General features: G+C 37.7%; 1 protein-coding gene across 3 annotated transcripts; it reads left to right on the top strand.

Moving 5' to 3' along the window:
* Window positions 1-125: 125 nt before the first annotated feature.
* On the top strand, window positions 126-9,015 carry arrdc2 (arrestin domain containing 2). Of its 3 annotated transcripts, XM_077202929.1 has the most exons (9): window positions 126-202; window positions 439-699; window positions 5,938-6,007; window positions 6,113-6,260; window positions 6,347-6,449; window positions 6,535-6,791; window positions 6,872-7,034; window positions 7,149-7,303; window positions 7,917-9,015. In XM_077202929.1, exons 2-9 carry the CDS (start codon window positions 441-443, stop codon window positions 7,968-7,970), a joined length of 1,209 nt encoding a protein of 402 aa, XP_077059044.1. In that variant the 5' UTR covers window positions 126-202; window positions 439-440; the 3' UTR covers window positions 7,971-9,015. The 3 variants fall into 3 exon arrangements, with proteins under 3 accessions (XP_077059044.1, XP_077059043.1, XP_077059042.1); XM_077202928.1 differs by having other exon boundaries at window positions 129-699; XM_077202927.1 differs by lacking the exons at window positions 126-202; window positions 439-699 and adding an exon at window positions 4,290-4,971.
* The last annotated feature ends 18,571 nt before the right edge of the window (window positions 9,016-27,586 follow it).

Below are 27,586 nucleotides of genomic sequence, written 5' to 3'. Positions count from 1 at the left end.
ACCCGTTATACACTTGTCCAAAACATCTGCTCAGAGGCATGTTTACGTCAGAGAATGGGCGTGGTTACAATCCAGAAAGGGCGTGTTCTTATTGGTGCACAATCGAAATTGGGCGGTCCCCAAACAACAGACCGAGTGCATTTAACTTTTACTCTCGTTGTGTTGTGACCTGCACGCAGTTTGTGGGTTTTGAAAGTGAAATGTACGTTCCTCTTGTTTTGTTTTGACCTTGCTGTATTGTCACCTATGCAATTTAGTAACGTTTTAAACTGATTAACACTAAACATTAATGACTGTACCGGCGTTTGAATTAAGTAGGCTACTTGCATCTTGGGATCTACAAATGAGGGATGATTTAAAAACGTCTCTAATCACAAGAGATGCACACTTCGATTATTATTTTTGCTTAAACTAGCCTATATATTTTGTGCATGATAGGAATGGCTTTCCAAAGCTTCAAACTATTTGCTCTTGAGCTGGACGGTCCGGATAATACCGTGTACAGCAGTGGAGAGATGATCACTGGCGTGGTGGTCCTGGAGCTCAACCGGGAAATCAAAGTCCGAGCCATGAGAGTGCTGGGAAGAGGGGTCGCCACAGCCCACTGGCTGGAAAACCGCAGTGTCGGCGTGAACACCGTCTATAACGACTACACATCCAAGACAACTTATTTCAGGAAGAGACAGCACCTTATCCGAGGTGGGTTTGCATGGATTTATCCACTCACTAGATATTTAATGGTTCACTCAAAAATTAAAAACTCGTTTGAGTCTTTTTTTTTTTAATTTTTATCTGTGCAACACAAAAAGAAAAATTAACTTTCTATGAACTTAAAATGAATGGCAACCGACAATGTAGCAAATGCAGCACAAAATCAAGGCTATCTTTAAAAATCATAAAACTCCTGCAGAATATTCCAGATCATCTGAAAAAAAAAGAAAAGAAACGAAAGCTAGTTATTATTTATAGCTGTGAATGGCTGTAACCACAGAACAGTAGAACCAGATGAATCATTCGAAATTGTGAACGAAAAATTGTTTTTTCCCGACTCGAATTCAAATTAATCTTTCGTCCACGAAAAAAAACATTTCGCTATATCTCCCATGTAGGCCTATTATTTGACGGGAATCCTCACTGAGTAAGGGTAGATAGGAGTGTTATCAATGAATAACGACGTACACAACACAATACTGAGTTTCCTCACTATCATACAGTAGCCTATGGCTCCAAATGCGTTAGTCATACAAGCTAACCATTTTTGGTTTCCAAAACATTCTGGGAAACAGTTTCTGGTTCCCAGAACAGACCTCCTAACATTTTGGATTGCCAGGAAAGTTTTCTTTACGAAAATCCAACGTTTGGAGGATATTCCCCTAACATTCCCAGTAGGCATATGTTCCTCGAACGTTCTTATTTAGCTCCCAAAAATTACCAAATCGGAACCATATGTGATTGTTAGGGGTTCTGTTTGCTGGGTAAGGACCACTTTTGTGATGATATTTAGCCCTTTTTAAGGCCTGACATCTTCATGTCAACATTATTGTGAATAAAAGAAAATGACAATGAAAGTAAGCCATACACTAACAGGTTTGTAATAATAGAGGGTGAGTAAATGGTGAACTGTCCCTTTAAGGCTTTAAAGCTCTTAAGTGCAAGAGAGGTTGTGCTGTAGTTTTGTTGATTACTCTGGGCCCAGTTTCTTCTTCCTGACCTTTAACAGCTGGCACAGGAGTGATAATGTTGAGCAAGTGTGTGATGTGGTTAATTATTCAACTGTTTAGGTGGAATACACACACGACCAACTGCACGACTCAAGCCAAATGCCTCTTAGAAAGGTGATAAAAGCACCACTGTTGTCATTCAAATGAAATCACAATAAGTGTCAAGTCAAGTCATCCTCATGTATATAGCGCTTTTAACAATGTAGATTGTTTCAAAGCAGCTTTACAGAGATAAACATATCATTTAAAGTAACAGAGATTGGTTTGGGTTGTCACTTATGGGTTGATAACAGAACATAGCAATTTACAGGTAATCAGGTCATGTTTTATGACTTTAAAACCTAAAAACTTAACATGATAAAGATGTTATGACCTTCATTTCAGCAGCTTGTCAATATACAGTACAATATTATATCACAATGTGAGATCTATTGTATGTAAAGTAGCTAGTTTTAAATGCATCAAATGTTGGTGTCAATCTGTATACACCTTAAAATGTTAATTTTTATCCAGTCCCACCTCAGATCCTCTGCTACCAATTCAAATTATACAACAGTATGAAAAAGACAATATAATTTTGACACCGTTGAATTAACATTTAATTCACTGTAATGATATAAATATATTTTTTACATTTATTTTTACTCAAAAACCAAGCTCATCAATTAAATTAAAGTTATTTTAAGAAAAAATATTGAAAAAATATTTTATTAATTATAAATGACTATTGGTGCTCTGATTGCATTTTGTTGTAAAATCAGCTGACCTCTGCTTTTGGTGTACTCTTTCTGTTTTTTGTTGTTGTTGCTGTTTTTGTTTTGTTTTTCTACAAGTTATTAGAATATAAACAGAATCCACTCAAACTTGTCTTTTTGGTGATAAAGAGAAATAAGCCGGTGGGTAGATCGATCACAGCCAATTTTTTGTCAGATATCACAACTGACAATGAAGAGTCCTTTAGGGAATAAAATTACTAATATCCATTAGAGAAACTTGCTTGTAAGCTATCTGAGGGGAAATTTTATATGCTGATATTTGTGGTTATCTACAGATTAAAATTGGTTCTTATGTCATATCAAAAATAGATTGGCAACAATGTTTTGTATTTTTGTTTTTAAAATAGTAGTTTTTCCCCCTTTGTTTACGTTTTAGTATTATGTATCAATAATCTGCCGTCATGCCACGGTTATGAACAACCGCATGCTTTTACCATAGTTGTGGATATAAGACATAGTTTTGGTAGCCTACGTGATTACATACCGCCACTGTTGGGGAAAGTTACTTTTAAAAGTAATGCATTACAATATTGCGTTACTCCCCCAAAAAGTAACTAAGTACGTTACTTAGTTACTTTTTATGGAAAGTAATGCGTTACATTACTTTTGAGTTACTTTTTCTCACCTGCATGGGCTCGTTTGTTTGTTTTTTAATAACAGCTAAAACAATCTATTTTTGCCAATTGTTAAGGCCCTTTCACATCAAAAGTTAAATGAATAAGCCTAAGGCTGAAGGAAATGCATATTTACTACTGTACAGTAGAGGGCGCCGCTCAAACAAACCTTTCAGCTGCTGCTGTTCTTGATTACATAACAATAGGATACAGGAGAAGGAAGTTCAACACTCTTATTTCTAAACCTAATCTAAAGTCATTTTTGCTTATTAGTATGGTTGAATTAGATCATTGTAGGTCAGCAGCAAAGACATTGGTTAATAAAGTGAGATTAAATACATAAAGTATATTTGTGTAATTTAACATAGTTAATTATAAAACTTTTGCACAAAATTCTGAGATTGCATTTGACTGTTTTTATTCATTTTGAGGAATACTGAATGTTTTTGTGCAAGTGAGATGAGTAAATGCATGTTCAATGCAAATGCACACAACACCTCACTTTATTTCTCTCAACATGGGGACAGGAGAGCTGTCAGTCAATAAATGTGAAAAAGTAACTAGCGTTACTTATTTGAAAAAGTAACTCAGATATTTTGTTGTAAATTGAAAAAGTAATGCGTTACTTTACTAGTTACTTGAAAAAGTAATCTGATTACGTAACTCAAGCTACTTGTAATAAGTTACCCCCAACACTGCATACCGCAGGGTCAGTTTAAGAAACTGTATGGCCTGGGTTGCTTATCGTTATCTAAATAAACAGCTTGTTTCTTGACAGCTCAGACGTGACAGTCTTCACGTAGTAGGCTAATTTCCATTTAACACAACTAGGGGGAGAAAGAACCACACGGACAACTTTACGAGTCCCTAAAACTAGTGTCGCGAATCCTCCACAAGAGGGCGATGCGTGAACTTATTTCTGATGGCAACAAAGAAACAACTTGTTTTGCTCTTTAACCGTCTCAAAAAAAGTGTGTTTGCACTTTTGCTTGATCACCTTTCGGCAAATACTTAGTTTGCAATGCATATGTATATGCATATTCTTTAGTCTAAAGAGACTAAAATGATTTGCTTTTAAATCCTTATTTGTTATATATATATATATATATATATATATATATATATATATATATATATATATATATATATATATTGTGCAAATAAAGTTCACATTTGCACATATTTCATAAAAAAATGATTGACAAGAAAGTAGCAGAAGAGTAAAGAATGAACCCGTTTTTGCTGAACTTCTTCACGGGGAGGTTCCTCGTGGTTCGGGCATGCTCAGTCAGCTTGTTTTTGTCTAAGAACCTGTAAGCATCAATCATCCGAGCTCTCCATCCACACCCAGTTAAGATGTTTATGAGCAGGCAGCGATTCCTGCCATTGGCCTTACATAATAAAATCAGTAAGACCGCCCACACGAGTTAAAGGCCGACCAGGGAACATGCACAGCTTCAGTTTTGTTTTGAAACTGAAGGAAGAGCAGCTTCCTTGTACTTGAATGCAACCTCTCGCTCTTTGTTTGACTTTACACGTCTGAAGGGGACATATTTTAAAGGGCTGCACTTGGGAAAAGACCAAAGATGATTTTCGACAAGTTGAAAAAGTTCGACATCGTGTTTGATTCTCCGGAGATGGACTGTCCACCGGTGTTCAGCAGTGGAGATGTTGTCTCAGGGAAGGTTGTGCTCGATCTCTCGGCGGAGAGTAAGGTCGACTCGCTGAAGTTGCATGCAGAAGGTTTCGCTAAAGTTCACTGGACCGAGTCTCGCAGCGCCGGGTCCAGCACCGCGTACACGCAGAACTACAGCGATGAAGTGGAGTACCTGGACCGGAGAGAAGTGCTTCTGCAGGCAGGTCAGTCATTCACAGCCAGAGGAACTCTAGAACTAGTAAGCTGCCTTATTAGACTGCGTTTTGGGCATCAAAGACGAGTTTTTCAAGATGTTTTGCGCGTGCAGAAGTGTCCAAACATCCCAGTTTAAACCATTTCCCACTGTTAGTCAAGCTGAGTAGATTAAGGAGTTCACCCCAAAATATTAATAAGTTGTTTCTCACCTTATGTCGTTCTAAAACTTCATGACTTACTTTCTCACGTGGGACGGGATTTTAAAAAACATACGGGCTACTGGCAATTCTTTTCAGTAAAATGAAAGTGAAAGATGACTGAAAATATCGATCAGAAAAACAATCTCTTATGCTGTTTGTGTGGACTGTTTATTGTCTTCTCTTTAGTAAATGTTAATAATTCTACAAGACGATTGATTAAAAAGAACAGAACTCGATAACGATAATCTGAATCGATCATTCAGACCACTTTTTACAACTAAATGAATCGATTAGTTTAACATATTCAACTGAATTGAATCCTTCGCTAGTATAGCTGCATTCTTGTTAACTGCAGATGTCAAGATGGATAGCTACTTTGATTTGTCTGTTCTTCACTCAAAACATTTTTCCATATCATTTTATACAATAAATTTTATTTTGTGTTGTGTGCGTTTAATTTGAGTGAACTGGTACCTTTAACATATAACAGCAGTTTGGTTCATTTGTTGAAGTGTGGCTGTATTTAGTTAGCATTCAAGAGGCTGAAGTTGAATGAGAGAAACATTTTAGACCAAGTTCAACCTTTTGCCTTTAATAACTAACAAAACCTGAAGGTTAATGTTTCTGAGACCGACATCATTGTGATTTCTGGTATCAGTAGTGGATGGAATGTTTTGTCTCATCATTAAGCAATTTTGACATAATCCTGCCCTATGGTGTTTTTATTATTTATTGGTGATGCAATAATGTTTCTTTACCTTTGTTCCCCTCCAGATAATGGCGAACTGACGGTCCTGCCTGCCGGGAGACACGAGTACCCTTTCAGCTTCCAGCTGCCGGAAGAGTAAGTGTTGCAGTTTTTATTAGTCTTATAAAAATGTCATCAGAGAGCTTTATTTGGAAAGTTTAGCAAGGAAATGAGGGTTAATGTAAGTGTTTTGTCTGTCAGGACTCTAGTGACATCCTTTGAAGGGAAGCACGGCAGCATTCGATACTGGGTGAAGGTTAAGCTGCATCGCCCATGGGCCACCGTCAAAAAGATCAAGAAAGAGTTCACGGTTATCGAGCCCATTGACATCAACACACCTAGTTTACTGGTAAGCGCTCAGATTATCTGTTGCCTTGTCATTTTCTGTTCATAATTTTGGTTGCATGCGCACTAAATCAGACCTTTTTACTACAGGCATCTCAAGCTGGAACCAAAGAGAAGATGGCCCGCATCTGGTACCGCAACTGCGGGCAGGTGTCAATCACTGCAAAGATCGACCGCAAGGGCTACACACCAGGTGAGGGCGGGATCCCACCGTCACATTTAAGACGTACTCCAGTTCTCACTGCAGAAACTCTTAACATGTCGTTATTACTCTCCAGGTGAAGTGATTCCAGTCTTCGCTGAATTCGATAACTCTACTTCTCGCTCTGTGATGCCAAAAGCTTTCATCACCCAGACGCAGACCTTCATTGCCAGAGGCACCATGAAGCAAAAACGAGCCGTGGTGGCCACATTGTGCGGGGACATAGTTGGTGCACACCGCAGAGAGACTTGGCATGGCCGAGCCATCAAAATCCCCCCCGTAGGCCCATCCATTCTCCAGTGTCGAATCATCAAAGTAGAGTATATGCTCAGGGTGAGTTTGTTGGACCGTTGAGCTACTATACTTTTGACCGAGTTCCTTGAATGATTACTAAACGTTGCATATTTTCGTAGGTGTGCGTTGACGTTCCTGGGACGTCCAAGCTTTCCCTTGAACTTCCGCTGGTGATGGGCACCATCCCTCTGCATCCGTTCGGCAGTCGCACGTCTAGCTTCAGCAGCCAGTACAGCGTGAACATGGAGTGGCTTCGCATGGCCATCCCTGAGCAACCTGAGCGTAAGTAAACGCCCAACCCTGGGTTTCACTCTCTCTCATCAGCCTGAAAGCGATGGCATACAGTGAAATATCTGTCACTCACCTTGAGTCTTGTTTGTTTGTGTTTTTCCACAGCTCCTCCAGATTACAGCTCTGTTGTGACAGACGAGGAAGCGGTCCAGAACTCCACAGCAGGACAACCGGAGGAAGACCTCAGCGGAGTACTGCAGCACTCCCTCATGGCCTACGTGCAGGAGTTTAGATTACGCCCACCTCCAGTGTACAGCGAGGTGAGCAAGAACATATTTAAATATAAGACAGCAGTTCTCAATTTGTTTTGCTTTAAAACACCGATTATACTTCAGAAGGGACCCAAAAATTGCTTATCGAACAAAAAAACATGTTTTGGAAGCCTGTTTCCACTTCAAAATAAAACAAACAAAAATCTCACTGTATCTCACAATTTCTGTCCTGTGACTTGCAGTTTTAACTTTATTTCTCATTACTCCAAATTTAACTCATCATTTGACTCTTATTTTCTAACATTCTGTTACCTTTTTTATTTTTTACTTTGAGGCAGAAACTGCTTCTGTTAAAAAAAAATCTTAAAATCAGACATTAAAATATGTTAACATTTGACTACACGTAATGGCACAAAATTGGCATAATTCCTAATTTGGCTAGTGACTTCAAAATAACACAATTAATTTGCATCAAAATACTGAGTTTGATTGGATGTGCAGCCTTTGACATCAACAACAAAATATACTAGAAGCATTTTGCCCTCTATTGATTCTCTCCCTGCTATCTGCAAGCCACTGTTCTAGGAATCTGGTATAGTTTTTGAAAAGAGTCATATTCCATGTGTTCTGATCTGTTTTTTTTTCTTCTTCTTTATCACAGGTGGACCCAAACCCTCAGCCCATCAACATGCGTCCTCGTTGCATGACCTATTGAACTCTCTGCCAGCTGAGCATCACGTGATGTTTGAAACAAAAGCCGAGATTTAAGTTCTCCTGGATGCCTCTCTGAGACTGAGATTGGTACTTGTTCCTCGTTTGAGCCGTTCGCATCTGCGCTTCCTGCAGTGGGCCGAGAGAGGAGGAGATGTCTGGATTAGGCAAGGCAGAGCACTTTCAACAAACAAAGGACATTCAGTACCCAGGCGAACAAAGGTTCTGCCCGTGTTTGTGTCCCAAAGAGCGATCAGACTCCGTTCTGTGCCTTTAGCGATTTGTGGCCTGTCGCACTTGTATGTTGAATCAGGGAATTTTGGGCATGATCACTAGAGAATTATGGGTGGGAATACATTCAGAGATACTACCCATTGTGCCTTATTTTGCTGTGAATGAGAGGTGAGTCCCTCTGTCTGCCAGGCATATGTGATGCCGTCCTCTCCCAAAACTGTATCATCATGTACGTCACATTTGATGTTATGTGTGATATAAGCCAAAGAGATTGGTTTAATGTTCATGTGTGCACAGGTAATTCTATGCAAAAGGGAAAAGCTAAAGCTTTAAGGAATAACGTGGGGGAAATTGCAAATGTAAATCCTGGAAGTAGAAAATCACATAACTTTTCTTTTCGCAACATTTTTGTGCTTCTTTGTCATTTATGCCAGTGGCTTGAGGTAACGAAATGCAGGGTTAGAGCAGCCCTTGACAGTTAGCCTTTACAAATAATGCGAAGAAAATAGAGACTTTAAAAAAAATATATATATATATTTTTTTTTAAATAACGGTGAACGACTACATGGATAAAGTCACATTAAGCTTTCCTAGTGTTGCTACTCCCTGAAGTGTCCTGGCAAACATTCCAAAAATACAAGACTTGGTTCATTTCCAAATGATAAAAAAAAGTGTAACTTCAGGTTCAAAGACAGTGATTGTTTATGGCACTCATTTCAAATGAATGTTTTTTTTATAGATTTTGTTGTTGTTGTTGAGATTTGTGACAAGTATATTTTTTGTTAATCACTTTTAAGTAAATAAAAAAAGAAAAATAATACATATGAATGTGGTTTTATTTCATATGATTTTGGAAATAATTATAATAGCATATTACATTATTTATAATGTTACTTATAATTCTTAATATTATGCAAATGACAAGTATAAGCAACATATTTGCTTGAGCTTATTTCAGAACAGCAAGGCCAGGGGCCTGTTTCAGAAAGGAGGTTAAGTGAAAACTCTGAGTATGTTAACCCTAAAATGAAGCAAACTCTAGGTTTTCTGTTTCAGAATGGGAGGTATGTCAAACTCAAGAAAGCGGAGTTAGTCAAGCCTGTTTCTGAAATAGGGGTAACATATAGTTACCATGGTAATTTACTCTGTGAACCTAACCTGGTCGGGAGCAGGTTTTCTTATATAAACCCAGAGTTTTTCTCTTAGTAAATGCATTTTGATTTAATAATCTTTAGATATTTTGACTGGAAACAACAAGACAAAAATGCTAAGTAAGAAAAGCATTTTTTGCAGTGCAGTACATTCATTATTTGCATGTTTTTCTATATAACATTGGAGAGAGCACATTAGTAAAGCTGCTATATCAGAGCAGGAAGGAAAACGTGCCTCGCTCTCAATCTTTTTCTAAGAGTTTTTCTGTTGTTTCCTGGACACAAACCTGTGAAATCAATCAAAGAGAAGTTTCACAGGATTGCAGGACAGTGGTGGAGAAATTGGTTTAAATTAGGCTAATCTGAGAAATTACATTCATTTAATAACATCTTGCTGTGACCTCTGAAAGTAACCTAATAATTAGATTTTCCTTTAGGATTTTCAATGTGGTTGGATGCATTGATGACATGCATATTCCCATCATCGCTCTTGCCGAAAATGAAAGAGATTACTGTATGGAATGGAAGGATAGTCTGAGATATATGCGGTAACACAAATTTTTCACAATTTATTTGGTCATCTTTATTTCCTACAAGCAACAGTTATTCTTTTTCCTGTTGGATCCTGTATCTCCTCTTCATCTATCAGGGATAGTGCAGGTCCAGCCTATGCCTTCTTGCTGTTGGCCCAGTAGAAGTCAAATGTTAATTTCAATAGCCTAATAAAAAAAATGTAATAGGTTGGATTAGAGAACATTTAATTATGTGAAAAGAGCATTATACTATGTGGAAACAGCTGCTGCAAATTGAAATAGACACTGAATTATATATAATATGTCAAATGATTGTAAAGTCATTTAGCCTACAGCCATGAACCTTTTATGCTTAAAGATTTAACTGATTGAATTATGAATTTAGTGTTAATTTTTAGTTTCTGCCACATTTTTTATTTATTTATTTTATTGCCTATGGCATGCCATGAAAATGAGTATTAGTTCAATAACTTAGCTTTCTGTCAGTTTTCACCTGATAATATAACAGTGAATAAGAATTATATTTGCGTATTGACTCGGAACATGTGGACGTCTTTTTGTCGGGTGCTGTTGCCATGGTGAATCGTAATTTCGGAGCTCCATTCATCATGGCTTTTCATAGTCGTGGTGTACGTGCTTAACTCAGAGTCAACCTACTCAGAGTTGATTGAACTAGCTCAATTCAGCTGTTCTGAAACCGACTCAGGGTAAGTCAACTCAGAGTTCAAGTTTTAACTCATTGGTTGGTTGAACCACCCAGGCCACTGGTTTCACAGACAAAGCTTAGACTAAGCCAGGCTTAGGCCTTAGTTAAATTATAGGACATTTAGGAGCTTTTATAAATGTGCCATAGAAACAAACATTACTGGTGTGCATTTTGAGACAAAACAATAGCACTGACATATTTTAAGATATGCCATTTCTTTGTTAAGACCGCTCAACCATGCATTTTAGTCTGGGACTGGCTTAAGTCTTGTCTGTGAAACCAGCCGCAAAAGTTTTAGTTTGAAATGCATTACTCGTAAGTTGCATTCATCGCTCATTTACAATTATTTATCATAAAAATGTTTTCCATCCAAGGCGATGTCAGAGGTCTACAGTAGTTTTCATGGGGGTTGTGCATTTATAACATAAGTGGAGCCTGAGGCACAGAGTGTCCTTTTTCCTCCCGTGTTGTTTTCTGAAACCGTTCCTTTCTTTCAGTTTCATAACTCCTTAATCAACACTCAACCTACCAAGAAAAAAATCATATGGGGATGAGACTAATACTGTATTTTATATCATGATTCGAGAATTTTTGCATGAGTATATCCAGCAGAGTTTTAATTATTTTATCATCATATAATGTGACATGAACTGATGACACAGGAACAACTTTAATGATTGGTTACTGGAGTTCAAGTTAAAGATGCAGCAGTCACAAGTTTATCGTCATGCGGTGTCGAGGACTGTTCTAAAAAATATAGGCTATTACTCACAAATATACTCTTGTACACAGCTGTTTTGCCGGGAATGGAACAGCCGAACAGCTAATCTAAGAGCATGTGAAAGAACAGTATCTGCTGAAGGGCAATTGAAACACACATCATTGCAGAACTACATTCCTTTAATTTCCTTAAATTACTGGAAAACATGAAAAGTTTTTATAATTCAAACATGGCACTATCCTCCTTATCCTTTAAGTACCTTATCCTTTAAGTATAACACATGGTGCTTTTTGAACATTCAGTCAAAACCCGTCCTGCACAATAAAACATTACAAAGGATCTTTATTTTTCTCTTTAAAGACCTTTGAGCTTGTGGCTAGCAAAAGCAAACAAGACTGCAGAGCTACATGTCCTGTTTTACAGTAAATGTTATATATAGCCTACAGTATACCTGTGTGTTTGTGTGAAGTTTCAGCCCCAGCACTGCTGATTCACCTGTTGATTTGACGTCTCTGTTCTTTTCTTTACAAAACACTTATTAAACTGGGTCAAATAAGATACGCGGTGACGAAAAAATGTAGGCGGGACCTGATTTTAACTGAAATTAATTAGATCGTGACAGACTGTTAAAAGTTAAAACAGCAGGGCATGTTGACGAAAACAAAAGAGTTTTAGACGTAGGCAAAGTTATTATTACATTTTTATAAAGGTTGTGAAAACCTGTGAAATAGCATGTATTGGTAAATCTTGCACAGTAAGACGAGGCACGTGCGGTATGTTCTCACAGAAAAAGTTCTGGCTTCAAAAAGTGGCTTCACGGAATAGAAAATAATGCAGGTTTTAAAACGGTTTTAAAAGATGAACTGCTTTTAACTTGAAATGGTGTTCAAAAAACAGTGAATCGCAGCACAATGGTCAAAATGCGGTTATCCACATAAACATACCCGGGCTGGCTATGTCACATAACCTGCTTTCTGGAATACCTCCCAGAGGTTAGTTTTGGAGGTTTAACAAGTCTCAAAGCAAACAGAGAATCTATTTCCTCGTTTTCTACTGATGAATCTGTAAAAAGTATGTTTGGTATATAATACAACTCCAGTTAAACAGTAATACTCAGTTACTCAAGAGATGGCAATAGTTTCTGCCTAAAAGCTTTGCTGAAGATGATAAAATTTAAACAAACCAGTAACATGGTATATTTGCAATTGAATTATGCCTTAAATATGTTTTGGCACATTCATCTTATGTCTACAGGCAAATCTGTCTAGAGAGAGCAAAAGAAAACATTGGAAATCAAAAAGAAGTAACTACATTACACTGCACAAACAAATCAGCAGTGTATTTGCGTCTATCTGTCCTTAGAGAGGCTTCCTTACATGGAGACATGACGTTCAAGACTGTGCATCTGGGTGCGAGACCCTTGTTGACTTCACACAGGCGGATCGGTTTGCTGTAAAGCAGGGGACTTCACGGAAACCAAGGAAACTTAAGGGGGCAGATCAAGAGTCTACTATTACAGTCAAGGAATCTCCAAAAATATCCCAACATTCGCGCAGACGAAAAACAACAAATTTCTTGACCTTGTTTATGCCCATTTATGACTTAAAATGCAATTGTTTTGGTTTGCATTATATCTCAAACACATGTGGAGGTTCTGGGAGCGTCTGAAGGCTGAGTTGTTTATTGCATTTCCAGCTGCCTGTTTGCTTTGTTCTCTTTGGACAGCACTGAGCTTTGTCCGTTTCCCGAAAATTATGCTGAATCAAATTGCCAAATAGATTAAGTCAGATTTTTCCCACTGATGTGGTACTAGGAGGCATGTAGCCGTGAGCCAAAGCATTTGTGTTATCATTATCATGGCAAATGTGCTGTCCAATAAACATAAAACAGTAATAAAGTTACACTTATGCTTGGACTATTTGCATTTGCACAATTATGAATCAAGAAAAGGGGCAAAGGCCAGGAGTTAAGAGTCGTTGATATATTCCTGCATGCACACGAGCAAACACTGTTGATATGGGTGACAATTGTTAAATGCGTCAAAAGCACATGCATGTTACTTCCCCCATCAGGCTGTTCTGCACGTGGCGACGTGTTCCTCCTCCGTTCCTGGCTCGTGTCCAGGTGTCAGACAGAGCTGTGAAGCTATGGTAAATATTATGAGGAATGTATGGAGGGGCTGAGAAGGAATGTATTTACCTCGGTTAAAAAGAAAGTTTAGTACATATCTTTCCTTGGTGAATTGAAAAAGCATTAACAAAAAATGTGTTTGCAGTTTTTGTTCTGCAGTTGCACAATTGCACTACTAGAGGAACAGGATGTTCTCCAAGATTGTTTCTCCCTCTCTTTTGCTCTCTAAAGTGGTAGTCAAACTTCTGCAAAACTACATTCTTCTATGAAACAACCAACATTTCCCTTCAGTAATTTATTATGGCCAGTACTCAAGTGTACTTGTTTACGCAAAAAATGAAAATTCTGATCTGTCTGTGAAAGAGAAAAGAGATATTGAGCAGAACAGCCAAGCTGCTCTTTTCCATATGAAAGCACATGGACTCATTTCACAGGGCGCTGTTTACACGAAACCGTTTTCAACTAAAAAAGTTTAAAAAATGATGCGTTTTGACGTTCATTTACACCATTGGTTCTCAACCTCTCCTGCAGGGACCCCCTGACAGGACATGTTTTTGTTTTAACCCTGAAATGGCACACCTCTATATGGCACACGCCTATATACTATAGGCATACTTTGTGTTGTATTATCTTGGCATTAAATTTCAGAAAACTATTAACGCTGCTGTTTCTAATATGAGACAGTGATGGCAAATTTGTCATCTTTCTCTCTTCTGACCGCCATAATCAATCTTTTTTCCTCTTTTGGAAAGACATAGAAACATGTGCTATATTAAATGGGAGAGCAAAAATATATTTGTAATAATTTCTGTTCACCATAGTAGGGTTTACCCAATTATAATGACTTCTTTTTTGGAGAACCCGGAAATGTGAAAAGGGTCCATGGAGTTTGAAACAACATCATGTTGAGTAATTTAAATGTTCCTTTAAACATCTGTCAGAGATGTTTGTGCTGCTCTTGGCTCTCATGCTTCTGTGGAGAAATGTGTCTTCAGGGTGTAGTTGTGACCAATGACACTCCTTAAATCTCCTTAGTCCACTCAAAAATGTATATTCTGTTACCAACTCTCCCTCAAGTGGATTTGGACCCCATTGTATAAAAAAATAAAATAAAAAAAATAACAACAGTTTGTCAAATATTTCCACAGAGGGAAATTCCTACAGGTTTTGAATGACATGAAGGTGAGTAAATGAAAGCAAAGTTTGTATTTTTGTGTGAACAACACATTTAAGAGAAAAAAGTTGAATGCCATAATATGCTGTTCCAGCTTTGGCCATTAGGAGGAGTTGCCATTTCCCACACATGGTAATCCTGAGAGAGTGTTGAGGACCTAGTTTAACAGTGTACTCTAGGTTACGTCTTAGGTTAAAATGGAAACTTCTCCTAAACTTTGTGTTGAAAATGCTGAACTGTAAAGTACTGACTGAGTCATGTGCAACATCAGAAAGACTTTCTGGTCAGCTCTTCCCTAAAACTTTCCCAACAGTCATCATTATCCACAAACCCAGACTCAAAACAAAGACACTGTGAGAAAAGAGAACAATTTGGGTCCTAATTGGTAGAATGGGATACTAAACATACTAAACCATAAGGCAAACTCCCACTTGGCAGGAGCACGATAAGACTGTCGTTGGATAAACAGGGAGGTTTGGGAATAATTGCATTTTCCTTTCATAGTTCTCTCAGGAGACAAGAAGAGCTCCTTGCTTCTCTGACGTATTATGTACAAGTAAACAACCGGCACTGAGGGGAATGACCAGATGTAAACACTCAAGTAGGGACTGTCAATAAGATTTAGTGTTGACAAGAACACAGATCTGATAAGGAAGGAAGGAAGGAAGGAAGGAAGGAAGAAGATGATTGTGGCTGGCTTGAAGGTATGACAGTCAAATTGAAGGCAGAAAGAAGGAAACTGGCAGAGAGAATGTGTATATGTATATGTAGGTCAGTGTATATTCTGGAAGTGACAGCAAACTTGATGACCATTAAATAACTCCCGTAGCACTGACAGCTTTTGCTGGGACTCAGTTCACTTGGAGCGCACTGATTTGGGTTTCACTTTTTTCAATATTTGTTATGTATTCTGTTATGAAGTACTTGCTGTTCAGTACAGACAGCAGCGAATGATGTAATTACTACAGCAGGCCGCGCAAAACACCATTGAACCTGATATTGAAGGGATGAGGAAATCAGGATGACATGTTCACTATGCCTGTTCTTCAAAGCTAATGACAGACTTGGGATTTGCAATGTCCTGTTGAGCTTCACGTCTCCTGATACTGCATATTCCCTTACAGTTAGTTCATTCAGTTTGTCCTCAAACAATGTCAAAGAATGTCCAACATATAGAAGAAATCTGACATTTTGTGATTTATTTTGGCCAAATTCGATTTCTGCAACATGCTGTATTATGACATTTGTGGAACCAAATGGCCAACTCATTTATCTTTCTAGAGCTAATTTCATAGTATTTTCACAAATTTCAAAGTTTTGTGCAATTTCACAAAATTACACCTGGAAATGACACGATATAAATAAAAATATCTGCTTAAATTATTTTTTATTTTGTTTACATTATTTTTCGCATCTGACAGATGGTCGTAAATTCAATAAAAATGTATACAAATGGTGTTAATAAAAATGGAAATGCTTTAGGCCTATTTAACTTTTTGTTTGGATCATTTCAAAAATGTAATAATGGTCTTGGTTTGGGAGAAAGATACAATAGTAAAATCTGTATAAAAGTGTGGACAGACATAACATTGTGGCCAAGAATTAAGAATTCATTCCCACAACATATTAATTTGTGGCCAGCATGTATATTAATTTGTTTAACAATAACAGTATATTTTTTTCCATGCATGTCATGTGCAGGGCTCCATATAAGAGTATTAACACATAAATTCCCCAAACTAAAAAGTTCTAATATGAGCTTGATAAAAAAAAGTGGTTAGTCTGCTTTTCCCCACTGAAACTCTTGCTTGTAGTTTTGAGCATGGAACACACAGTGATTGTTTCAAAATGCTTCGTTATCACCCCTGTCCTGGCAGTACAATGAGAATTTACAGACCTCTCTCTGGCCGTCTATGTGGGTCAGACTATCATGCCCGCATCTTCAACTAACAGAGAACTTTTGGCTGCTGAAAGCTGCTAACCAAAACAAGACTACACCTTCTCCACTTACAGCCGGCCCTGAACAAACTAATGTTACAAAGCGTGGGCAGGGCAGCCAAACAGGATGGTCAGATAATAATAAAGAACATCTTTTCCTACGTGATTTCTCTCAGGTCCTGCTCTGAGAGAAATTTCAAATAACCCTCTATAGACTGAGACTCCAGTTGAACTCATGATATCATGGTTTAGTAATCAAACTGTCTGGTTGGTCAAATAAACATTGACAACTAAAATATAAGTTAATAATTTGTGTCTATTTTAATTTGTCCTGAGACATCTGAGACAAACATAACTGAGAAATAGAGGAAGGATGTGATTCTGGAGACGTAGCCAAGCTGAAACTGCCGTTGCCATGAAAGGCCTGTTGGTCCTGTGGCCAGTTACAGTGGTTTGAAAACACATTCTTAGGGTGGATTTCCTGCTGCCATATTTTTCCTCTGAGATCTGTATCTTTGTCACCTGTGAAGGAAATCACGATTGTTTTAATGTTTTTGAGCTGAACGAATGTTTTGATGGTCTCCTTACCTTGTAACAGGGTCTCATCTTACAAAAAAACAAGGCCTATGTTTCATCCGAGCAGATGAAATCAGAAGCTGTGGAGGCCGATCTAAAGGTAAATGTACTGAGAAGTTCATATACCGACTAAAAACAAATGTGTTTTTATGTGAAACACTCAATCCTTTTCCAAGAAGTCCTTAAACAATGATCATGTGATTCCCTTAGTTCTCACGCAAACCTTTGAGATGTTGTGAAGTTAATGGGGTTTTCCCAGTTTGGCTAATCAAAATGAATATGAAATACACCACTGTTACATCATTTTTGTGACACAGCTAATGATCTCTTGAGTTCCCCTATAATTCATTCACCCAGTTCACACTTGACATCGTTGCCTCCAGTCAAACTGCACAGATTAGTCATATTTTGGTATTTACACCAGCAACAATTTATAACCTGCATCTACTGCACTTTGAATGTACAGCAGTATTTTTTTAGTATCAGCTGATTGGTCTACATGCTTGGTCCTGTTTTGTGGCTCACTTAGACAGAAAAGTGTTTTTGTTTTCTCAGATCTTTTAGATAAATTTTTTTTTTTCGTGATGTCATTACTCGCCAAAAGCTTTAGTTAACCATTGTAGACTAAACAAAGACAGACATGTGCAATAATAAGAGTGTACATACTCCACCCCAAAAAAATTCTCTTATCATTTACTCACCCTACATATTGTCCCAAGTGTATATATGACTCCCAGATAAACACAAAAGAAGATTTAAAAAAAAAAAAATTACTTTGAGTCGAGGACTCCCAAAGTTGACGCTTCGAAAAAAAAAAAAAAAACACAAAGTGGACATGATGGAATATAAACCCAGTGGATGACTTGATGTCTTCTGAATTGAAACAATAGGTGTGTCAAAAAAATAAAATTAGGCCCATTGAAGTGCGTTGGAACGCGTAGCTTTGTCGTCCGCGGTGACGTCATAAAAATCTGTGATCCATTTTAGTGGAAGTGAGAGACTGTAAATTTTGAATGCTTATATCTCCTAAATGCAAATTTTGTCATTGTTTTGGAACACACCAGCTTATTCATAACCTTAAGGCGAACATATTCATACTAAAAACTAAAAAATGTAAATTTTCATTTCAGGGGGCCTTTAATTAAACCATCGCTTTTGGTTACATACTGACGTAGCACTTCAGGGTGTTGAACCCGCATGTGACAGTTGGGCAGAAACGATGGTTTATAGTTTTAAAAATGTTAAAATATCAGTATTTCACACACACCTTTTGCTTCTCTTCATCCACTGGATCTTTTTTTACACTAATAACTATTTTTTTCATAAAGGGGCAACACTGGTCTGGTCCATTTTTTCATAGTGGGCATATCTGGACAGAATAACAACAACAACAAACTAAATATAGACACTTGCATTGACAATCGCTGTGAAGGTTCAGATATACATGCACATCTAGTTTAAATGAGTGCAAAGACATTTTTATCACTTCTGGAGGGAAGTAGCACAGACATTGGTCACAGATGAAACTTGTAGCACACTCTGCTTATAAAAGACTATGCATTTGGATGTACGCATACGCTAAGCGTTTGTGTTAAAGTAAACTTTGAGCTTTACAAACTGCTTATCTAAAAACTGCTTTTGCTGTTTGTATCACTCTGCTTGTCTGTGTTTGTTGTGTTCTAGGACAGAATGGTATGGAATGGAAGTTGGCCCAGAGTTGTGGGATTTTTCCCTGCACGATTTTTTGAAAGTTGGTGCGTCTCTTGTCAGACATTTTTGAGTTGGATTTCTCTCACAAGGGAAATGCAAAACCTTGAATGGAGGGGAGGAAGGGAAACTGTTGTCACTCAATTACACTGTTTTTGTCTGTGTGCGTTGCTTAATGAAGATTTTGTCTGAAGCATAAGTTACTCAACATTAAAAGGATAGCTCATCCAAAAATGATAATTCTGTAGTCATTTACTCACTCTCATATCGTCCCAAACCTGTGTGACTCTCTTTCCAATGTTGTTTTTGGATTCCATTGACTTTCATTGTATGGACAAAAACATAAACAATCTTCAAAATATCTTCTTTGTGGGAGAAAAGGTCATATAGATTTGGAACAACATGAGAGTGATGATCTATCACTTTGTATCTTAGTTTTAGTTCATTGCAACTGACCAACTTCTAAACTCATAACATTTCTTTAGCCACCTACATAGGGAGAGAAGAGACAACAAGCAATGAGTCCTACGGAGCCCTTATCTTTGTACTTATTTCAGAGTTTGGCAGTGATGCTGCATCGTGTGGATTAATAACCAGATCGACCTGACAGGCTGGTATAGAATGAGAAGCAGGTGGAGTGAGGTCACTTCTGCCAAATCACACGAAAAAGTACATAAATCCAGTGCCAAACAAAAGAAAGCCAAGAATCTGAGAGGTACAAAAGCCCTATTGTGCCATACCTCACAAACATCAGGACCAGGAGCGAGGAACAAAGGGTCAAATATTATAGTAGAGCATAATTTCGGGTAGACTTTGGCTGAATTCTAGTTGCTACCAAAAGTGGTTTAGCCATGCTGTTGTTTGTTTGCGTGCTGGTGTGCAGTGACTTAACATTTGGCTGACTAACAGTACTAGAGGCTCATGAGGTCATTCTGCTGTGGGTAAGTGTATTCTCACAGCTGACAAGTTATGGAGCAATAATCCAAACAGGGCCAAACTCATGGGAATTATGGGTCACCTTTAACACAAAACAAAGGGAGAAGCCAAGAGGGCAGTAAAGGCCACAGCTGGCCTAGTGCACAGAGATTTCTCTCTGACATGAGACATCCGGACTAGTGCTATTTGGTTGTTCAGAAAGCCAGCTTGGCTCAACATATGGTGCAGCAGCCCTTGCCCCACTCTGCTCTGATTGGCTCTTCTGTCTCCAGGCTTGTGTCTGCAGAGAACCAAATAGTGGTTTGCCAATCAGACAAAAGCATGAATTCCCCTTCTCTTGCTAAAAAAACTCATCAGTGATATCATTGGCCCTTTAAACTAAGCCACAAACATAAAAAAGAAGAAGACAAAAGCATGTGGGTGTCAGGCTTGTTTTGCTGACAGGTATAGGGCAAAAGCCGCATGCCACATTGTCTCAGTGGAATATGACTTGATCATCATGGTTTTGCTTTTGTCCCCCACCCCCATCCCATTCATTATAAAAGAACAACATGCATACATGATTTACTTATTCACCACTACTTTCTGATTTATTTATTTATTAATTTTGTTGTTGTTGTTGCTTTCTTTTCTTTTTTCCATTTGGACAAATTCCATTTTAAATCTAGGTCCTTTGTTCCCTTTTCACACATTAAAGTGCTAAAATATTTTCCTTATCTCATTTTAACCCATTTTAAGCAACCATGCATATGATATTAAGGCTTGTTTTCACAGATTGAATCTTAATAATGTATTTTTCCCACTTGTTTTTAACGTTATATATAAAAAAATAAAGGCCAGAAAAGACCAGAGCTGTAAAACAAAACAAAACAAAATTGTATTAAATATGAATTCTCTGAAAACAAGTCTTAAAGGATAAGATTTTTGAAGTGTTTTTGAGTGTTGGTAACCAAACTGATGTCCATCGACTTCCATTGTATGATTTTTTTTTAAAGCTGCATCCTAAATCACATACTGTCTAGTGGGACCATACTTTGTGACCATTAAACAAGTATGTTCAATACAGTATGAATATGGGTAGTATGCATAAAATTCAGACGTGCCATGATGTCACTATCACATAATATACTGTACCAGCCTCAGTTGCATCACTTCACTGCAATTCACAAAGACAGTTCCCGCAGCCTGATGGGATAATAAAGTGTTTATGAGATGCACACTTCAGAATCTCGCCAGAAGTAGTAGGTCATCCGGGTACTTTTCACCCACTGTTTTATAAATAACTCTGACATACTACATACGACTTTTGCCTATATAGTAGTGAAGATGGCATATTCAAACTCAGGGGTGATACATTTCACAAAATATCTTTTATGTGTTGGAAAAGATATGAGGATAAGTAAACGATGACAGAATTTTCATTTTTGGGTGATTTATTTCTCTTGCAGTGTTGCTTTACAAGTAAATTTATCTTGTTTCAAGGTTTTTGGAAAACTGGAAAATTGATCAAGGCAAAATGAATCGTTAAGAATAGAAATGTTCACCTTTTAAAGTGAACCAGAGAAAAGTTCACACACTGCTCTTTGTCTAAAAATTCGACCCGCCTGACATAGCAACAGTGGCTCAACCAATAGTGTGAGTTTGGGGCGGGGCTATTTGTTTGTTTGGCCAATGAATGGGGGAGTACTTGGTAAAGTTGTTTGGAAACTATATTTTGTTTGATGTTGCTGGTGGAACAGAAATGACACTTCAGGTTTAACTTTTTTATGGATAGATGCAGTATGTTGTTTCCTCATAGTAAAGTTTGCAAGAATGTTAAGTCATTATTGGAGGGAATGTGTTATGTATAACAAAATGTATCTGTCAGTATTATTTTTCTTTGCTTCACTCTAAGAGGACTTAAAAAAGAAAATAATGCATGACTGCGGGGGAAGTGCTCACTATCAGTCTGCCTTTCCTGTTTGTAAATGATTGGTCAAGTCCCCTAAAACTGTTACTGAGGAGGAAACAGAGCGACTCCACTGAGAACAGTGAACTGCACTGGTTTACACAGAGCACAATGTATACATCTCTTTGGGGAAGAGAGTAAAAATAAAGCGGGTTTTGCAGGACTATACACAAAATTAATTTGGTGTGTGAAATAGCATGCACATGGTTTCAGATCACAATAAGATTTCATCATCAACAACAGAATAAACTGGTGCCCTATTGTTACATTGATTTGGTGCCTCCACATCCGTTCCACAATGGAATGCATAAAGTAGTCACTGTTTATACTTCTATTAAAAAAAGTAGATTTGTCTTCAAGTTTTCAAGGACACTGCAGGAGAAAATCAAGTCTGCCTCTGTATCAGAATGCCTAATAATCCAAACATAATCCCTACAGTACCTTGAACTAAAATTACAGTCATCATCCAAGCAAAAAAGTGTTTCATGCAAGCTACCCTACTGCAATATATCTACAATTTATATCTACACTTTGTATTGTTTTCCCCAAAAAATCAGATGCATCAGATATTAAGACTTTTAGAGAATACAGTATATCTATTTTTCTTACCGCTCTGGCATGTTCATTTGCCAATAGGAAAATAAAAATCATTGCAACGATTTAACAAAAACAAGGGAATGGATTACAACGTGGCCACTAGGGAATGAATAAGCAGTAGTAAAAAAGCTCAATATTAGACCACAATATTTTATTTTTCCCTATTCATCATGTGCAGGACTCTGTAAAAAGTAAGTCAAGAATTTTTTTTCCCAGTGTAGTAAACTAAAGATGTATGTAAAACTTATATAGATTGTCGACCATTTGTTTAGTCTTACAGTCCAAACCCACCTTCCATATCATACCTACATCCTTACTAAATACTAATGACTGGATAAACGCAAAACACCACAACTACATTCATGCAGTCCATTGCTTGTGCCTATTACTTTTTATACAGCTGGTTACACCTTTTCCTTGTAAAGAAGCTGAAAAGAAAAAAGTATCAGGTGGTGGATCACATGGATGACTTATCTTCACTGTGCCATTGGAAGTTGCTGTATAGTGTTACAATGCATTTGCATAAATTTTAACTCTGCTTAACTTCCTATGGTCGTTGTCACTTTCAGTATGTTGCATCAAATAAAATACTCAAAATGAAAATGAAAGACTTTTGTACACTTTGTTGCTGCAAATCTCAACCTCTTCAGTGATAAGTACAAAGTACAGCCTATTGAACAAACTGTACTTCTGTCCCTCACAGCCCCATTTTCATTCACATCAAATTAAATATGGTGTGTACCCTGACTAACCATATTAAAAAGTGAAGAATGACATTAGAACATTAGTATTATGTTTGTCCTTTAAAGGCTGGTTCACAATACCCCAGCAAACACCAACAAGGTTAACACATTGATCCAACAACTGTTGGAATTTGGTGTTTGTTGAGCACTGTTGGAGAAAGTTACTTTTTAATGCATTACAGTATTGTGTTACTCCCGAAAAAGTAACTATTTCTGCTACTTTGTAATTTTTTTATGGAAAGTAATGTGCTACATTACTTTTGTGTTACTTATTCTCACATTGACTGGGCTTGTTTGTTTGTTTTTTTAATAACAAAAAAAAGTTCTATTTTGGGCTACTGTGAAGGCTCTTTCATGCAAAGAATGAAATTAATAAACCTCAGGCTAAAGGAAGTGCAAATTCACACTTTTCCAGTAGAGGGCACAGCTCAAACAAACCTTTCAGCTGTGTTGCCATTCTGGAACACAAAAGAATAAGATGAGAAGAAACACTCTTAAAGGCCACCTATTATGCAAAATTCACTTTTACATGGTGTTTGAACATAAATGTGTGTTGGCAGTGTGTGAGCAAAACCACCCTAGAATGATATAAATCCACCGGTGTTTTTTTTTACAATCTCAATAAATCATAAGCACTGTCTCAGAACGAGCTGTTCTAAGATTCGGCTCAATGTGACGTAGAATTGAGCAAGCCCCACCGACGTGGTTTGATTGACACTGTGGTTTTGGCATAGACCCCACCCTCGGTGATCTGTACGCCATCCTGCATTGTTTCAAACATAAGTGTTCTGTTGTGGGATGTAATAATGTACATAGTAGTTTTAACTTACTTCCGACATCAGAGCCACTGAAAACGCAGTGGATGGATTTTATTTACGAAGGAAAGGCACCACTTAAACTTCCAAAATACGTTTGTTTGCGTGAATCATTTTCTGACTGACTGTTTTGTGAACGAGGGTCAATTCAAAGCAGGTCTTGCTTCAAAGTTAATCCTCAAGTGTGGATCGTTGCCTACTGTTCGAGATCCAACGTCAACTCCAGTAGAAGTAAGTGTATTTTATGATTTTTGAGCAAATAGTCATTTCAGTCGTTTTCAGCCAATTCAACAACAAATGCGTCTAAAGTTGTTGTCGTCGTCGTAGGATGTCTGTGTATATAATTCAAACCTTGTTTTCTGTAAAGACAAGACATCAAAATTGCTATGTTTATAGAAAGGCCAGCACATCGACACGAAGCTGTAGAACGAGGGATATTGGCGTGCAGACAGAAACATCACATAAATGTAATTTCGTTTGTACGTAGCAAACGTTATCACAGTATATGTGTTTGTAGTTTCAAAAAATTGTGCCAACGTTATCACAGTTTGTGTGTGTCTGTGTGTGTGTTGCACATCCATAATTGCAAAGGGGGCGCGATTACAACTCTATAAGTACATACCAAATAACCATTCCGAGACGTCCTGGTCCATTCTCATTTGTGTTTCTTCTGCTGGAGTCTCTTCATCATCTGGGTCTGATTCTGGTTCAAACATGTACGGCTGAATGCCATACAAAACAGCAGGTCTCGTCTCTCACTTTCAGCCATTCTGCTTCTACCGACTGTTTATTACCATAGGTATGCAAGTTACGCCCTCATCCAAAGGCAGGGCGTGGATATGCAGCTCATTGGTACACACCAAAACAGCTCTTTTTAAAACAAGCCCCAAAAATGACATTTTCAAATGGTTATAATAAATTAACTGTGGGGTATTTTGTGCTAAAACTTCACAAATACATTCTGGGGACACCCAAAGCCAATATTACATCTTGTAAAAAGGGGCATAGGTGCCCTTTAAGGCCAATTCACACTGCACAGACAAACACGTTTGTTGGTTTTTTTTGGATCAGTGTATTGGCGTTGGTCAGAGTTTGTTTTCACCCGACTGACCATGTTCAATCAGTGTTTGTTGGTGTCTGTTGAGGCAGTGTGAACATGACAGTTATATTTCACAAAATTCTAAATCCAACTGCCAACTTGTTTGTTGGCGTTTTTATGTGCTGCGTGAATTGACAAAAAACACAAAAATTACACAAAAAATTTTGCTCATTCATATGGATGAATTCATGAGTTCACACTTTAAATAATCAGATAAAGTAGTATGCGTATTTGGCGTGCTGTCTGAGGAAAGGGCCACGACCTCGGTATTTTGGCCCGAACCCAGAGTAGGGGAGAGCCGGGACGAGTTATGTGAGTTGTTGATCACAAAAAAAAATCTATCGGCAAACCTTATCTTAGAAACCGACCTTTAACTGAAAAGTGTTTCAACTGTCCCAACTCTCCCCTACTCCCCCCATATTTCTGGTTAGGAAAGTAATCAGGCGAGTGTGAGGAGACTGGGTGGTGGAGGGATGCTGGAAACTGTCGAGGAACATAGGTGAGTCGACTGTGAATATATATATATATATATATATATTTATATATATAATTATATAGGCCTTCACTCATTTAGCTGATTGGGTAGACATGTTGATTACAGATTGTTGACAGCTGGTTGGAATGACGTGATGATTGGATAGATAATTTGAACATGTTCCTCCCGAACTTTGTAAATAAAAAAAAGTCAGCAGCAAAGACATTGGTTAATAAAGTAAGATTAAATACATAAAGTATGTTTGTGTTATTAAACATTTAATTATTGCAGATTTGCATAATATTCTGAGTTTGCATTTCACTGTTTTTATTTATTTTGAGGTAATTGAATGTTTTCAAGTAAATGCCTGCTCACATTTAGTCTAGAACTACAATAACCATCATGTTTACACATCTGCAGTTAGTCCCGATTTCTCTCAACATGGGGACTGGAGAGGTGTCAGTCAATAAACAGCAAAACAAAATAACTTTTGTTATTCGAAAAAGTAACGTAGATATTTTGCTGTAAATTCAAAAGTAATGTGTTATTTTACTAGTTACTTGAAAAAAGTGATCTGATTACATAACTCATGATTCTTGTAATGTGTTACCTCCAACTCTGTTGTTGGGCCAGTGTAAACTAGCAGTGATAAACTATGACTGTGTTAAACATAAGACTGGAACAAAGGTATGCCGAGGGCACTACATCTGACCATCACTGATGTCTGTGGATGACACTATTTTTGGAGCTATTAGCCCTGGCAGTGGCTGTCCGTGGTGTAAGCAAATTCACTTACCAGAATAGAAGCTTGAAAAACACATTTATAACAAGTTTGTTCTGGATATTAAGTAAACAAGATGCCCAATGTCACATCTAATTTTCTTAGATGCCAGCGTATTCCCGAATTGCAGCTAATGTCTGCCTTGTTTGCCAATGACAGTCCATATCAGTGATGTTGTTGTATAAAATGTGTTTAGAATTACCATGGCTATTCAAAACAATGCAAAACAAAATAAGCATGTTAAAAGTGTCTTTACCCTGAAGTTTTGCTCACTTGTTGTTCTTTACCAGGAAAACTGGAGTCCTAGTTACTCTAGCACGGAACCTGATTGAAAGCATGCGTGACATTTGAGTTCCAGCCTAGAGAAAGAGGCACATGTGTGAGGAATGAATGAAGATTGTAAACACTTAAAAAAAGTTAATTTTCATATTTTATTATTTTCCAGGGAGGCCATTTCTGGGAACCAGCGGAGTGCAATGGAAGCATGTATGCTGAGCTATCGTAACAACCTGCCATTAATACAGAGGTTATTAACTTCAATTAGACAAACAAACAATGTTTGGGAATAACTATAAATAAACTACAAATAGCGATGCTACCAACTTAATTACAGTTTTCAGTAAGTAGCTCGACTTCTGTAAAAATAGCGTAGCCTTTCTAGGAATGCCAACTTTTCTAGTTTGCTAACAACGTGTAAGACAAAATGCAACATTACTATTTTTTAGATGTTATATTTTACACATGAAAGATATATTTTAGTGAAACTGTTCATTCAAACAGTTAATGTCAATCAAATGGTTAAAAAATAATGATTACTTGACTCGTTTGAGTCCATGCAATGCATTTTATATCTCCAAATGCTATGGTGTGAAAATGAAAGAGCAAGCCAGGGAATACAAGCATGTGTCCATGAGTGTGTTAGGGTGTCTGGAACGGTCAGAGGGGTTCGAGTATAGTAGTGTCTGGGAGGGCTGGGAGGTTACAGGGATATCTGTTGTACTGGCTTACTCTGGTTTGCTCCGCATTTACTTGGCTGTGCTCCAGGATCTCAAGGCAGAGATGGAGAAGGCGGATCAGCTCACACCTTGTTTGTCCTTTCGTGCAACAGTCTTGAAGGGGCGACTTGGCCTGGTCTATATAGTGCTCAATTTGGACCCCTGAGTTCTTCCTTTCCATTTTGAATGTCACGTCAGACCATGGATTTCATAATATGTCCTTTGGGTATTTTTAAACAGCTGGTACTGACAGTACTGTACTTAATAGGCCTACTTAGATTTACATGGAAAAGCCAAAAACAGCTTTATGTAGCCTAATACAAAAACATTACACACCTGTATGATGACTTAAGAACTGACT

This window comes from Siphateles boraxobius, unplaced genomic scaffold, assembly GCF_051911475.1.
Source record: "Siphateles boraxobius isolate OS27281-9 unplaced genomic scaffold, OSU_SipBor_1 5, whole genome shotgun sequence".
Lineage (NCBI taxonomy): Eukaryota > Metazoa > Chordata > Actinopteri > Cypriniformes > Leuciscidae > Siphateles > Siphateles boraxobius.
This window is presented reverse-complemented; position numbering and strand designations above follow the sequence as displayed.

Excerpts from the sequence above, each read along its gene's own strand:
- arrdc2 (XM_077202927.1), top strand. The coding sequence starts at position 4,698 with ATGATTTTCGACAAGTTGAAAAAGTTCGACATCGTGTTTGATTCTCCG. Across the intron at positions 4,972-5,937 it reads AGAAGTGCTTCTGCAGGCAG|ATAATGGCGAACTGACGGTC; the intron begins GTCAGTCATTCA and ends GTTCCCCTCCAG. Across the intron at positions 6,261-6,346 it reads TCAACACACCTAGTTTACTG|GCATCTCAAGCTGGAACCAA; the intron begins GTAAGCGCTCAG and ends TTTTTACTACAG.